Raw genomic sequence first — 13,335 nt, 5'->3', positions numbered from 1 at the left:
ACTGATGTGAATTGTTGTGGGTCTCTTTGTGGATGTCTAAAACTCATTATCACTGTTTTGCATCATTTAATATCAGATTTTAGTTCGTTTTGTGTATCTCTGAGGTCATTTTCTATATTTATGCTGGTTTTGTATCTTATTTTGGTTGTTTTCCATCCATTTTTGTCACATTTTACTTATTTTGTGTCTCTTTGTGTTTGTTTTGCATCAGTTGATGAATGATATTATTTGTTTTGTTTCTCTTTTTGGTTGGTTTGTGTCTTATTTTGGTAGTTTTCCATCAATTTTGTTCTTATTTTGCTTGTTCTATGCATCCTTGTGGTTCTTTTACATCAGTTGATGGATGATATGACTTGTTTTGTGCATCTTTGTGGTTATTTCATATCTCTTTTTGAATGAATGGATGGATGATTGATCCTGTTGATCTCTAACTGCAGAATAACAATCTGACTTCTGATATTACACTGATTTATCTACAGGAAAAAATATGCTGTAATTTTACAGTCAGACATTGTTAAAGAACAAATAATTATCAACAATGAAAATACAGAGACTTTATTATTTACGGCTTTGGTTGGTCTTGATTTTTCTTTACAGTCAACATGTAAATTAATACCTTTTCTGTAATTTTACTCATTATTATCTACAAATTAATAAAACACAGAAAATCTGTTGAACACCAGTTAAAATCATTTGATATGCTTTAATATTTAATCAGCCCTTTTCGGTGAAATCTTGACTTACATTTATTTTAAAAAAGAGAGAAAACTTTGGTGATTTAAATGCAGTGAAAAATATTCTATTTTCAAACAAGAAGTTACTTTGATAGAAATACAGATCATTGTACACATTATTTACATTTGCCGTCTTTTTTGCGTTAATATGTAAAATGTATCATCTATAATTTAACAAATGAGTCAATTTGTAGAATCCAAATAAAAAGTTATTTCTAACATTTTTCAATCTTAATCAAAAAACATAATTAAACGGCAAACATCTGTGGAAAAAGTTCTATTTTTCTGCTGATTTACAAACAGTGGAAACATTTGTTAAAATACAGAGTTTTGGAACCAAAATGACTTAAAATTTGGATCTGTTTTTCTTTTGTTTTTATGGTCATAATGTATATTGATCATTATTGGATATGATCTATAAACTGACAACACAGAGAAACCCTGTTCAACAACAGCTCACAATCATGAAAATATTCATCAAAAATACATAAACTTTGGGGCTTAAAGACAGTCAAAGAAAGATTCAGCTTTTCAATTAGCAGTGTTACATAAAAGTGGAACAGAAACACGTTAAAACATCTGCCCTAAATAGAAAACATTTTAACTGAATTAAACATGAATCCCTTTTACTGATTGGAAACTTTATAAAATCTAAAGTACAGTTTCTTGATTATTTGATTAAAAGTTAACTAAATCCAAAAAAATCCACTTGAATGTGAAAATATTCATAGCATGAAGGTAAAATGTGAAAAAAGAAATATAAAAAGACAAAAATGCAACCACCACCAACAACCAGAAAAACAACAACAAAGAGACGTTCTGAATCTATTGATCCTGTTGATCTCTAACTGATCTGTTCCACTGTCACTGAGACCTTCTCTGGTAGAATCTGAACTTTATCAAGAGTGCCAATGAACGGAAACATCCTCTGAGTGAAAGTGTGATTGAAGGTGTGTATGAGTGTTTTAGTATCAGGATCAGAGAAGGACAGTTTTCCTCTGTTACAGTCCAGATTCACTCTGATCCTCTGGAGCTTCTTCTGCACTGAGAGATCAGTGAGGAGAAATGGTGGTGAACATGCTGAGTATTTATCTTGAGAGAACCATATTCTCCATAATCCAGACCATATCAGTCCTTTCCTCTGATCAGACTCTTCTATCACACCCAGTCCCCAGTATTTACTGTCTCCAACCTCAACATTCCAGCTGTGAGTTCCTGAGTTGAAGCCTTCAGAGCTCAGAACAAAGATGGAACGATCAAACCTCTCTGGATTATCAGGAAGCTGCTGTTTATCTCCTCCTCTCACACTGGTCAGATCTTCAGACAGGATGAGTCTTGGATGTGCAGTGTTTGGGTCCAGAATGAGAGGAGTGTAGGAGACCATGTCCTTCATGTTGTTCCAGATGTTGAAGCTCAGGTTGCCCACATGTTTGGCCTGGTCTATGAGAGCTCCTGAGAGCAGCTGTGGATCCTCCAGCAGGAGGCAGCGCTGGACTCTTTCCACTGCAGCCTTGTAGTTTAGCAGGAATGAGACGTCTTCAGCTCTCAGCTGCTCCTCTGTGGCTCTGACTGTGTCTGAAAGATCTGCTATCTCTCTGCTCAGAGCCTCCATCTTCTCCTTCATCATCCCAGTCTTCTGCTCCTCTTCCTCCCTCAGTGCAGCCATCCTGGCCTCCTCTTCCTTTATCAGAAACTGGTGAAGCTTCTCAAACTGCTCCTTAATCTGCCTCTCTGTGTGTCGGGCCTGGACCTTAATGTGTTCTGCTGTTTGATCAAACTCCACTTTAACTTGTTCAGAAACCTTCAGCTTCTCCTTTAAGGGTTTCAGAGTTTCCTGAAGTTCCTTCTTTTGTTGTCGTGCAGCTTCATCGATGGGTCTGAATGTGTGGTTGGAGTGGTTTTCTGAATCTCTGCAGACGACACACACTGGCTGCTGATGATCCAGACAGAAGAGTTTGAGTTTCTCAGAGTGTAAACTGCAGAGAGACTCTGAAGATCTCTGAGATCTCTGCTGCTTGAAGGACTCACACAGATTCTTTAAAACCAGGTTACAAGGTGGATCTTCTCTTGAAGATCTTCTCTTACAAACTGGACAGTCATGTGTTGGTTTCTGTCTCCACCAGGTCTTCAGACAGTCTCTACAGAAGCTGTGGCTACATGACAGAAGAACAGGATCTGTGAAGACGTCCTGACAGACCGGACAGCAGAGATCCTCCTCTGATCTGGAAGCCATTTATTGTGAGGGAATCTGAAAACACAGCAGACACAGAGTCCAGTGAGTCACTAATTTCTCTGAAAGCTCCTTTGACTCTGAGTGGTGTTTCTGCTCAGACTCACCTTCAGTGTTTGGAGTGTCAGCAGCTGGAAGCAGCAGTGTTGTAGCTGGACTCAGTCTGAGGACGCTGAAGCTCCGTCTGATCGTCTGTTTCTTTACACAGGAAGAATCACAAACTGTTTCCTGGTTTGTGTGAGATGAGCCAGTTGAGGGGCGGAGCTTCCTCATACCTCTTCTCTTGCTTCAACTGTAACTCTGGGGTGTGTTTCATTCCAGGAAACTGAATCATGCATCAACAGGAAGTTGAAGTTCACTGTCTGTAATAAAAGTAGGACAGCAGAGTTTGTCATTCATCCATGAGATTAGAATGTTTTTTCACTAATTTTCAGATTAACACATTAGAGGAGAATTCGTCTGTATCTCAGGGAGCTTCGACCAGAAGAAGAGTTTTATTCCATTTTTCCAGTTTGTTGAAGAAAACTTTGACCTTCCTTCTGCCTGATACAACAAAACCACAAACACAGTTAACCTCCACTTGTCAAGGAAAATAGTTTCTGTCAGTTCAGGGACTCTGCAGTGAAGAACACAACCTTTAGTGTTCCACTTTGATGTGCATTATTAAAAACAAGAAGACTTATTGTGGATGTTTTGTTTCTTATTGTGCTGTTGCTTGTCTGATTTTACTTCTTTTGCGCTGTTTAACAACTGATGTGAATTGTTGTGGGTCTCTTTGTGGATGTCTAAAACTCATTATCACTGTTTTGCATCATTTAATATCAGATTTTAGTTCGTTTTGTGTCTCTCTGAGGTCATTTTCTATCTTTATGGTTGTTTTGTATCTTATTTTGGTTGTTTTCCATCCATTTTTGTCACATTTTACTTATTTTGTGTCTCTTTGTGTTTGTTTTGCATCAGTTGATGAATGTTATTATTTCTTTTGTTTCTCTTCTTGGTTGGTTTGTGTCTTATTTTGGTAGTTTTCATCAATTTTGTTCTTATTTTGCTTGTTCTATGCATCCTTGTGGTTCTTTTACATCAGTTTATGGATGATATGACTTGTTTTGTGCATCTTTGTGGTTATTTCATATCTCTTTTTGAATGAATGGATGGATGATTGATCCTGTTGATCTCTAACTGCAGAATAACAATCTGACTTCTGATATGACACTGATTTATCTACAGGAAAAAATATGTTGTAATTTTACAGTCAGACATTGTTAAAGAACAAATAATTATCAACAATGAAAATACAGAGACTTTATTATTTACGGCTTTGGTTGGTCTTGATTTTTCTTTACAGTCAACATGTAAATTAATACTTTTTCTGTAATTTTACTCATTATTATCTACAAATGAACAAAACACAGAAAATCTGTTGAACACCAGTTAAAATCATTTGATATGCTTTAATATTTAATCAGCCCTTTTCGGTGAAATCTTGACTTACATTTATTTTAAAAAAGAGAGAAAACTTTGGTGATTTAAATGCAGTGAAAAATATTCTATTTTCAAACAAGAAGTTACTTTGATAGAAATACAGATCATTGTACACATTATTTACATTTGCCGTCTTTTTTGTGTTAATATGTAAAATGTATCATCTATAATTTAACAAATGAGTCAATTTGTAGAATCCAAATAAAAAGTTATTTCTAACATTTTTCAATCTTAATCAAAAAACATTTTTAAACGGCAAACATCTGTGGAAAAAGTTCTATTTTTCTGCTGATTTACAAACAGTGGAAACATTTGTTAAAATACAGAGTTTGGAACCAAAATGACTTAAAATTTGGATCTGTTTTTCTTTTGTTTTTATGGTCATAATGTATATTTATCATTATTGGATATGATCTATAAACTGACAACACAGAGAAACCCTGTTCAACAACAGCTCACAATCATGAAAATATTCATCAAAAATACATAAACTTTGGGGCTTAAAGACAGTCAAAGAAAGATTCAGCTTTTCAATTAGCAGTGTTACATAAAAGTGGAACAGAAACCACGTTAAAACATCTGCCCTAAATAGAAAACATTTTAACTGAATTAAACATGAATCCCTTTTACTGATTGGAAACTTTATAAAATCTAAAGTACAGTTTCTTGATTATTGGATTAAAAGTTAACTAAATCCAAAAAAAACCACTTGAATGTGAAAATATTCATGGTTTGAAGGTAAAATGTAAAAAAAGAAATATAAAAAGACAAAAATGCAACCACCAACAACAACCAGAAAAACAACAACAAAGAGACGTTCTGAATCTATTGATCCTGTTGATCTCTAACTGATCTGTTCCACTGTCACTGAGACCTTCTCTGGTAAAATCTGAACTTTACCAAGAGTGGAAATGTACGGAAACATCCTCTGAGTGAAAGTGTGATTGAAGGTGTGTATGAGTGTTTTAGTATCAAGATCAGAGAAGGACAGCTTTCCTCTGTTATAGTCCAGATTCACTCTGATCCTCTGGAGCTTCTTCTGCACTGAGAGAACAGCGGAGGAAATTAGTGTTGAACCTGCTGAGTATTTATCATTATTGAACCATATTCTCCATATTCCAGACAGTATCCATCCTTTCCTCTTATCAGACTCTTCTATCACACCAAGTGTCCAGCGTTTACTGTCTCCAACCTCAACATTCCAGCTGTGAGTTCCTGAGTTGAAGCCTTCAGAGCTCAGAACAGAGATGTCTTCAGCAAACCTCTCTGGATTATCAGGAAGCTGCTGTTTAGCTCCTCCTCTCACACTGGTCAGATCTTCAGACAGGATGAGTCTTGGATGTGCAGTGCTTGGGTCCAGAATGAGAGGAGTGTAGGAGACCATGTCCTTCATGTTGTTCCAGATGTTGAAGCTCAGGTTGCCCACATGTTTGGCCTGGTCTATGAGAGCTCCTGAGAGCAGCTGTGGATCCTCCAGCAGGAGGCAGCGCTGGACTCTTTCCACTGCAGCCTTGTAGTTTAGCAGGAATGAGATGTCTTCAGCTCTCAGCTGCTCCTCTGTGGCTCTGACTGTGTCTGAAAGATCTGCTATCTCTCTGCTCAGAGCCTCCATCTTCTCCTTCATCATCCCAGTCTTCTGCTCCTCTTCCTCCCTCAGTGCAGCCATCCTGGCCTCCTCTTCCTTTATCAGAAACTGGTGAAGCTTCTCAAACTGCTCCTTAATCTGCCTCTCTGTGTGTCGGGCCTGGACCTTAATGTGTTCTGTTGTTTGATCAAACTCCACTTTAACTTGTTCAGAATCCTTCAGCTTCTCCTTTAAGGGCTGCAGAGTTTCCTGAAGTTTCTTCTTTTGTTGTCGTGCAGCTTCATTGATGGGTCTGAATCTGTGGTTGAAGTGTTTTTCTGAATCTCTGCAGATGACACACACTGGCTGCTGATGATCCAGACAGAAGAGTTTGAGTTTCTCAGAGTGTAAACTGCAGAGAGACTCTGAAGATCTCTGAGATCTCTGCTGCTGGAAGGACTCACACAGATTCTTTAAAACCAGGTTAGAAGGTGGATCTTCTCTTGAAGATCTTCTCTCACAAACTGGACAGTCCCGTGTTGGTTTCTGTCTCCACCAGGTCTTCAGACAGTCTCTACAGAAGCTGTGGCTACATGACAGAAGAACAGGATCTGTGAAGACGTCCTGACAGACCGGACAGCAGAGATCCTCCTCTGATCTGGAAGCCATTTATTGTGAGTGAATCTGAAAACACAGCAGACACAGAGTCCAGTGAGTCACTGCGTTCTCTGAAAGCTCCTTTGACTCTGAGTGGTGTTTCTGCTCAGACTCACCTTCAGTGTTTGGAGTGTCAGCAACTGGAAGCAGCAGTGTTGTAGCTGGACTCAGTCTGAGGACGATGAAGCTCCGTCTGATCGTCTGAGTTTCTCTTTACCGAGAAAGAATCACAAACTGTTTCCTGGTTTGTGTGAGATGAGCCAGTTGAGGGGTGGAGCTTCGCCACAGCACTTCTCTTGCTTCAACTGTAACTCTGGGGTGTGTTTCATTTCAGAGAACTGAATCATGCATCAACAGGAAACATCAGCTAATGTTCAAGTTCACTGTCTGTAATAAAAGTAGGACAGCAGAGTTTGTCATTCATCCATGAGATTAGAATGTTTTTCACTCATTTTCAGATTAACACATTAGAGGAGAATTCGTCTGTATCTCAGGGAGCATCGACCAGAAGAAGAGTTTTATTCCATTTTTCCAGTTTGTTGAAGAAAACTTTGACCTTCCTTCTGCCTGATACAACAAAACCACAAACACAGTTAACCTCCACTTGTCAAGGAAAATAGTTTCTGTCAGTTCAGGGACTCTGCAGTGAAGAACACAACCTTTAGTGTTCCACTTTTATGTGCATTATTAAAAACAAGAAGACTTGTTGTGGATGTTTTGTTTCTTATTGTGCTGTTGCTTGTCTGATTTTACTTCTTTTGCGCTGTTTAACAACTGATGTGAATTGTTGTGGGTCTCTTTGTGGATGTCTAAAACTCATTATCACTGTTTTGCATCATTTAATATCAGATTTTAGTTCGTTTTGTGTATCTCTGAGGTCATTTTCTATATTTATGCTGGTTTTGTATCTTATTTTGGTTGTTTTCCATCCATTTTTGTCACATTTTACTTATTTTGTGTCTCTTTGTGTTTGTTTTGCATCAGTTGATGAATGTTATTATTTCTTTTGTTTCTCTTTTTGGTTGGTTTGTGTCTTATTTTGGTAGTTTTCATCAATTTTGTTCTTATTTTGCTTGTTCTATGCATCCTTGTGGTTCTTTTACATCAGTTTATGGATGATATGACTTGTTTTGTGCATCTTTGTGGTTATTTCATATCTCTTTTTGAATGAATGGATGGATGATTGATCCTGTTGATCTCTAACTGCAGAATAACAATCTGACTTCTGATATTACACTGATTTATCTACAGGAAAAAATATGTTGTAATTTTACAGTCAGACATTGTTAAAGAACAAATAATTATCAACAATGAAAATACAGAGACTTTATTATTTACGGCTTTGGTTGGTCTTGATTTTTCTTTACAGTCAACATGTAAATTAATACCTTTTCTGTAATTTTACTCATTATTATCTACAAATGAACAAAACACAGAAAATCTGTTGAACACCAGTTAAAATCATTTGATATGCTTTAATATTTAATAAGCCCTTTTCGGTGAAATCTTGACTTACATTTATTTTAAAAAAGAGAGAAAACTTTGGTGATTTAAATGCAGGGAAAAATATTCTATTTTCAAACAAGAAGTTACTTTGATAGAAATACAGATCATTGTACACATTATTTACATTTGCCGTCTTTTTTGCGTTAATATGTAAAATGTATCATCTATAATTTAACAAATGAGTCAATTTGTAGAATCCAAATAAAAAAGTTATTTCTAACATTTTTCAATCTTTAATCCAAAAACATTTTTAAACAGCAAACATCTGTGGAAAAAGTTTTATTTTTCTGCTGATTTACAAACAGTGGAAACATTTGTTAAAATACAGAGTTTTGGAACCAAAATGACTTAAAATTTGGATCCGTTTTGTTTTTATGGTCATAATGTATATTTATCATTATTGGATATGATCTATAAACTGACAACACAGAGAAACCCTGTTCAACAACAGCTCACAATCATGAAAATATTCATCAAAAATACATAAACTTTGGGACTTAAAGACAGTCAAAGAAAGATTCAGCTTTTCAATTAGCAGTGTTACATAAAAGTGGAACAGAAACACATTAAAACATCTGCCCTAAATAGAAAACATTTTAACTGAATTAAACATGAATCCCTTTTACTGATTGGAAACTTTATAAAATCTAAAGTACAGTTTCTTGATTATTTGATTAAAAGTTAACTAAATCCAAAAAAATCCACTTGAATGTGAAAATATTCATGGTTTGAAGGTAAAATGTAAAAAAAGAAATATAAAAAGACAAAAATGCAACCACCACCAACAACCAGAAAAACAACAACAAAGAGACGTTCTGAATCTATTGATCCTGTTGATCTCTAACTGATCTGTTCCACTGTCACTGAGACCTTCTCTGGTAGAATCTGAACTTTATCACCAGTGCCAATGAACGGAAACATCCTCTGAGTGAAAGTGAGATTGAAGGTGTGTATGAGTGTTTTAGTATCAGGATCAGAGAAGGACAGTTTTCCTCTGTTACAGTCCAGATTCACTCTGATCCTCTGGAACTTCTTCTGCACTGAGAGATCAGTGAGGAGAAATGGTGGTGAACATGCTGAGTATTTATCTTGAGAGAACCATATTCTCCATAATCCAGACCATATCAGTCCTTTCCTCTGATCAGACTCTTCTATCACACCCAGTCCCCAGTATTTACTGTCTCCAACCTCAACATTCCAGCTGTGAGTTCCTGAGTTGAAGCCTTCAGAGCTCAGAACAAAGATGGAACGATCAAACCTCTCTGGATTATCAGGAAGCTGCTGTTTATCTCCTCGTCTCACACTGGTCAGATCTTCAGACAGGATGAGTTCTGGATGTGCAGTGTTTGGGTCCAGAATGAGAGGAGTGTAGGAGACCATGTCCTTCATGTTGTTCCAGATGTTGAAGCTCAGGTTGCCCACATGTTTGGCCTGGTCTATGAGAGCTCCTGAGAGCAGCTGTGGATCCTCCAGCAGGAGGCAGCGCTGGACTCTTTCCACTGCAGCCTTGTAGTTTAGCAGGAATGAGACGTCTTCAGCTCTCAGCTGCTCCTCTGTGGCTCTGACTGTGTCTGAAAGATCTGCTATCTCTCTGCTCAGAGCCTCCATCTTCTCCTTCATCATCCCAGTCTTCTGCTCCTCTTCCTCCCTCAGTGCAGCCATCCTGGCCTCCTCTTCCTTTATCAGAAACTGGTGAAGCTTCTCAAACTGCTCCTTAATCTGCCTCTCTGTGTGTCGGGCCTGGACCTTAATGTGTTCTGCTGTTTGATCAAACTCCACTTTAACTTGTTCAGAAACCTTCAGCTTCTCCTTTAAGGGCTTCAGAGTTTCCTGAAGTTCCTCCCTGTGTTCTTGTGCAGCTTCATCAATGGGTCTGAATCTGTGGTTGGAGTGTTTTTGTGAATCTCTGCAGACGACACACACTGGCTGCTGATGATCCAGACAGAAGAGTTTGAGTTTCTCAGAGTGTAAACTGCAGAGAGACTCTGAAGATCTCTGAGATCTCTGCTGCTGGAAGGACTCACACAGATTCTTTAAAACCAGGTTAGAAGGTGGATCTTCTCTTGAAGATCTTCTCTTACAAACTGGACAGTTGTGTGTTGGTTTCTGTCTCCACCAGGTCTTCAGACAGTCTCTACAGAAGCTGTGGCTACATGACAGAATAACAGGATCTGTGAAGACGTCCTGACAGACCGGACAGCAGAGATCCTCCTCTGATCTGGAATCCATTTGTTCTGTGAGTGAATCTGAAAACACAGCAGACACAGAGTCCAGTGAGTCGAGGTGAAAACATTCAGATTTCACTTCAATCATAAACAACAAAGTTCTGACAGTTCAGCATCTTGAGAAGGTTTTCCTGCTTGAACAGAGTCTGTGGACCCACATCTGTCAGCAGCTGGATTTAATGTTGTGTTTGTTGGTGGTGATTGTCTCCCAGTAATAAAGGAGGTTCGGTCCAACAATCACTGCTGGACGAACTGAGTCCAGAAGTCCATAAATCCATAAAATTAGAACATGTTCTTACTGGAGGAAATGAGTGTGATCACTGCTGCTGCTGGCAGATAAGTTGACATCATTCAGTTACAGACCATAAAAATACTTTTAGAAGGTCCACAAGTTAAATTTTAACCAAAGCCCAGATTAAAGTGTTGATATGAACCAATGCTGAGGACGACTGGATGAAGTATGGATACATAAAGGACAAAATTAGTTGAGCAAACAATTCAGAACTGGAGAGTAAATGTGGGGCAGTAATAAATGTCATCACAAGCCTATCAAAAATGATCACATTATTAGTTTACTAATTGATTACCAAAATTAGCCATTATTTTGTAATTGCTTTACGTCACATTTTGAACATTCTTACATCTCTTCTGATCATCGTGCACCACATTTAGGCCATTTCTTGCTCTTTTTATGATTGTTTTCCCTCACAGTTTGGTTGTTTAACATCATAGTCGCTATTTTGTGTAACTTTTAAAAAGTCTAAAGTGCAATCAACAGTCATCACAGTAATTATCGACTCAAATCTGTATTAAAGGGATAGTTCGGGATTTTTGGCATGAATCTGTACGGCATCCCCATCAGCAGTGTTGTTCATTCACACAGACTTACTGCCGACAGCGTCCAGTGAGCAGAGATCCGGTCCGGTTTTGGTCCAGACGAAAGTAGTCCGGCAAGTTTGCTGGGGTCACGAAAATAAAGCGTTTTTCTTCTCAAACCAATATGTGTTGGAAAGAGTGATATATTTGCATTACAAAACCGTTGTCCACGAAAAAGTCAGACCTTGTAAACGACTGGCACTATTTTCTCTCCCTTCATATCACTCCGCGCTGCCTCCAGCTGGCAGCCGCGCAGGTTTCACTTTGTTTACTGCTCGTAAAGTTAACAACAACAACATGTCTGACTACGACAGCGACGATGAATATGTTGACTTCAGCATTCAGCCAAGGGGATATCTTTATGAACCCGAATATACTGAAGCCGAAATTCACCAGATGGAGTTAGAACGGGCAGAGAGAGCTAAAAATTAAGAGACACCTACTCACCAGTGGGGCTTGGGACCTTAAAAGTATTAGAAATACTGCACAGAAGTGTTCTAACACCCCTGGGTTCCATTCTACACAAACTTGTGTGATAACTTAGCAAACTGGAGCTTTCTAGGTACCTCAGTTTGGAAAATATGAGCTCCCAAAGTTGGACGAGATTTTTAATTGGCTATTTTTGGTGGCAAAAATCTCAGTGTGGCACAGGTACCAGAGACCCCAAATTTTTCTACAAGACAGTTCCATCTGTCTTCTATCACTGTACAAAAAAGCAGCAGGGTTATATTTGTAGTTACTGAGATATTCTTACTCAAAATGGCATGGGTGATGTCAAAATGGTTTTTTGCTTTTCAGTACTTTAAATTGGGATACAAGTATTAGTAGTCATTCCAATGGTAGTATTATGTATGTTTTGTTCTTTTTGAAATGTTAGTTGTTAAAGGTGACTACCTTCAAAAAGTGTAATGACATGTTGACACCCATTTGCAATGCATGCATGTAATTATAACACACACATACAAATTACATGTACTAACTTGAACTCAGGGAGCTCTGTAGTAGTTTATGGTTGAGTAATTTAAAAATACAACAATAATGTTGAATTTTACAGTATCAGTGCAGTGGGATTAAACATGTTAAATTTAATTGTACAATGTCATGTTACAAGCAAAAGAACCTAAACCTAAGTTATAACTTAGGTATACCTAAGTTATACCATTACACTTTTTGAAGGTAGTGATTCACAGGAAGGTTAAATCTTAAAACAGTTTTAGTTTATACAGTAAATATTGGAGTTTGTAAAGAAAATGCAGACACTTGTAAGTTCTCTGAAAGCTCCTTTGACTCTGAGTGGTGTTTCTGCTCAGACTCACCTTCAGTGTTTGGAGTGTCAGCAGCTGGAAGCAGCAGTGTTGTAGCTGGACTCAGTCTGAGGACGCTGAAGCTCCGTCTGATCGTCTGAGTTTCTCTTTACTGAGAAAGAATCTCAAACTGTTTCCTGGTTTGTCTGAGGTGAACCAGGTGAGGGGTGTAGTTTCGTCACACCTGTTCTCTTTGCTTTACCTGTAACTCAAGGGTGTGTTTCATTCCACAACAATGACTAAACCGTTGGCACGTCAGCTGGTAGGGTGCAGCAGGATGTTGAAACAATCTAAGTTTTACTTGTTTTATGTCTCTTTGTGTACGTATTGTGTTTCTCTCTGTGTTTTTTTTTTTTGCATCAGTTTTGTCTGATTTTACTTGCTTTGTGTCCCATTTTGGTTGCTTTAGGTGACTTTTTGGATGCTTCCGATCACTTTCTGTCTCACTTTAGTGGTCTTGTGTGTCTTTCTGGAACATTTTGCAGGTGAAGACGAAGTTTCCCCTCACCCACTGCGTGCCACTTTTCTTTCTCCTTTCAGTTCTGTGGAGTTTTTGGGTCCTTCGCTGTGTTTAATTGATCCGTCGGTGTTTGAGCGGCCCGTCTCCCAGCGCTGCTTTCGCCCAGCTGGAGGTCTCGTCTGGAACCTGTTTTGCAGTCACAACGTGGGGATGCAGGAGATCAAAGGCCGGAGCAGAACACATCAGCTGCTGCGCCTCGTCCAGCCGCCCAGCATGGCGCCTTATCAGAGTGGAGCA

General features: G+C 38.3%; 4 protein-coding genes across 4 annotated transcripts in view; all 4 read right to left on the bottom strand.

Annotated features, from left to right (window-relative positions):
• LOC127530242 (nuclear factor 7, brain-like) overlaps positions 1–4,749 on the bottom strand; it is a 41,934-nt gene extending 37,185 nt beyond the window's left edge. Inside the window, exon 1 of the mRNA XM_051948883.1 lies at positions 3,072–4,749. The gene's annotated coding sequence lies outside the window, so the exon portion shown is untranslated. The remainder of the gene's footprint in view (positions 1–3,071) is intronic.
• LOC127534250 (nuclear factor 7, brain-like) lies at positions 684–12,684 on the bottom strand. The gene is made up of 2 exons (XM_051948891.1): positions 12,591–12,684; positions 684–2,982 (listed from the first exon to the last, which is right to left on the bottom strand). Exon 2 carries the CDS (start codon positions 2,965–2,967, stop codon positions 1,579–1,581), a length of 1,389 nt encoding a protein of 462 aa, XP_051804851.1. The 5' UTR covers positions 2,968–2,982; positions 12,591–12,684; the 3' UTR covers positions 684–1,578.
• Positions 5,173–12,702, bottom strand: LOC127534251 (nuclear factor 7, brain-like). Its single transcript, XM_051948892.1, has 2 exons — positions 12,591–12,702; positions 5,173–6,694 (listed from the first exon to the last, which is right to left on the bottom strand). Exon 2 carries the CDS (start codon positions 6,677–6,679, stop codon positions 5,291–5,293), a length of 1,389 nt encoding a protein of 462 aa, XP_051804852.1. The 5' UTR covers positions 6,680–6,694; positions 12,591–12,702; the 3' UTR covers positions 5,173–5,290.
• On the bottom strand, positions 8,765–10,655 carry LOC127534249 (nuclear factor 7, brain-like). Its single transcript, XM_051948882.1, has one exon. It carries the CDS (start codon positions 10,484–10,486, stop codon positions 9,014–9,016), a length of 1,473 nt encoding a protein of 490 aa, XP_051804842.1. The 5' UTR covers positions 10,487–10,655; the 3' UTR covers positions 8,765–9,013.
• Positions 12,703–13,335: the final 633 nt, after the last annotated feature.

This window comes from Acanthochromis polyacanthus, chromosome 5 (assembly GCF_021347895.1).
Source record: "Acanthochromis polyacanthus isolate Apoly-LR-REF ecotype Palm Island chromosome 5, KAUST_Apoly_ChrSc, whole genome shotgun sequence".
Lineage (NCBI taxonomy): Eukaryota > Metazoa > Chordata > Actinopteri > Pomacentridae > Acanthochromis > Acanthochromis polyacanthus.
Note: the sequence above shows the minus strand (reverse complement) of the source record. Positions and strands in the feature narration are given on the sequence as shown.

What these genes read in the sequence shown, in the direction of transcription:
- LOC127534250 (XM_051948891.1), bottom strand. Translation starts at nt 2,967, where the DNA reads ATGGCTTCCAGATCAGAGGAGGATCTCTGCTGTCCGGTCTGTCAGGAC.
- LOC127534249 (XM_051948882.1), bottom strand. Translation starts at nt 10,486, where the DNA reads ATGATTGAAGTGAAATCTGAATGTTTTCACCTCGACTCACTGGACTCT.
- LOC127534251 (XM_051948892.1), bottom strand. Translation starts at nt 6,679, where the DNA reads ATGGCTTCCAGATCAGAGGAGGATCTCTGCTGTCCGGTCTGTCAGGAC.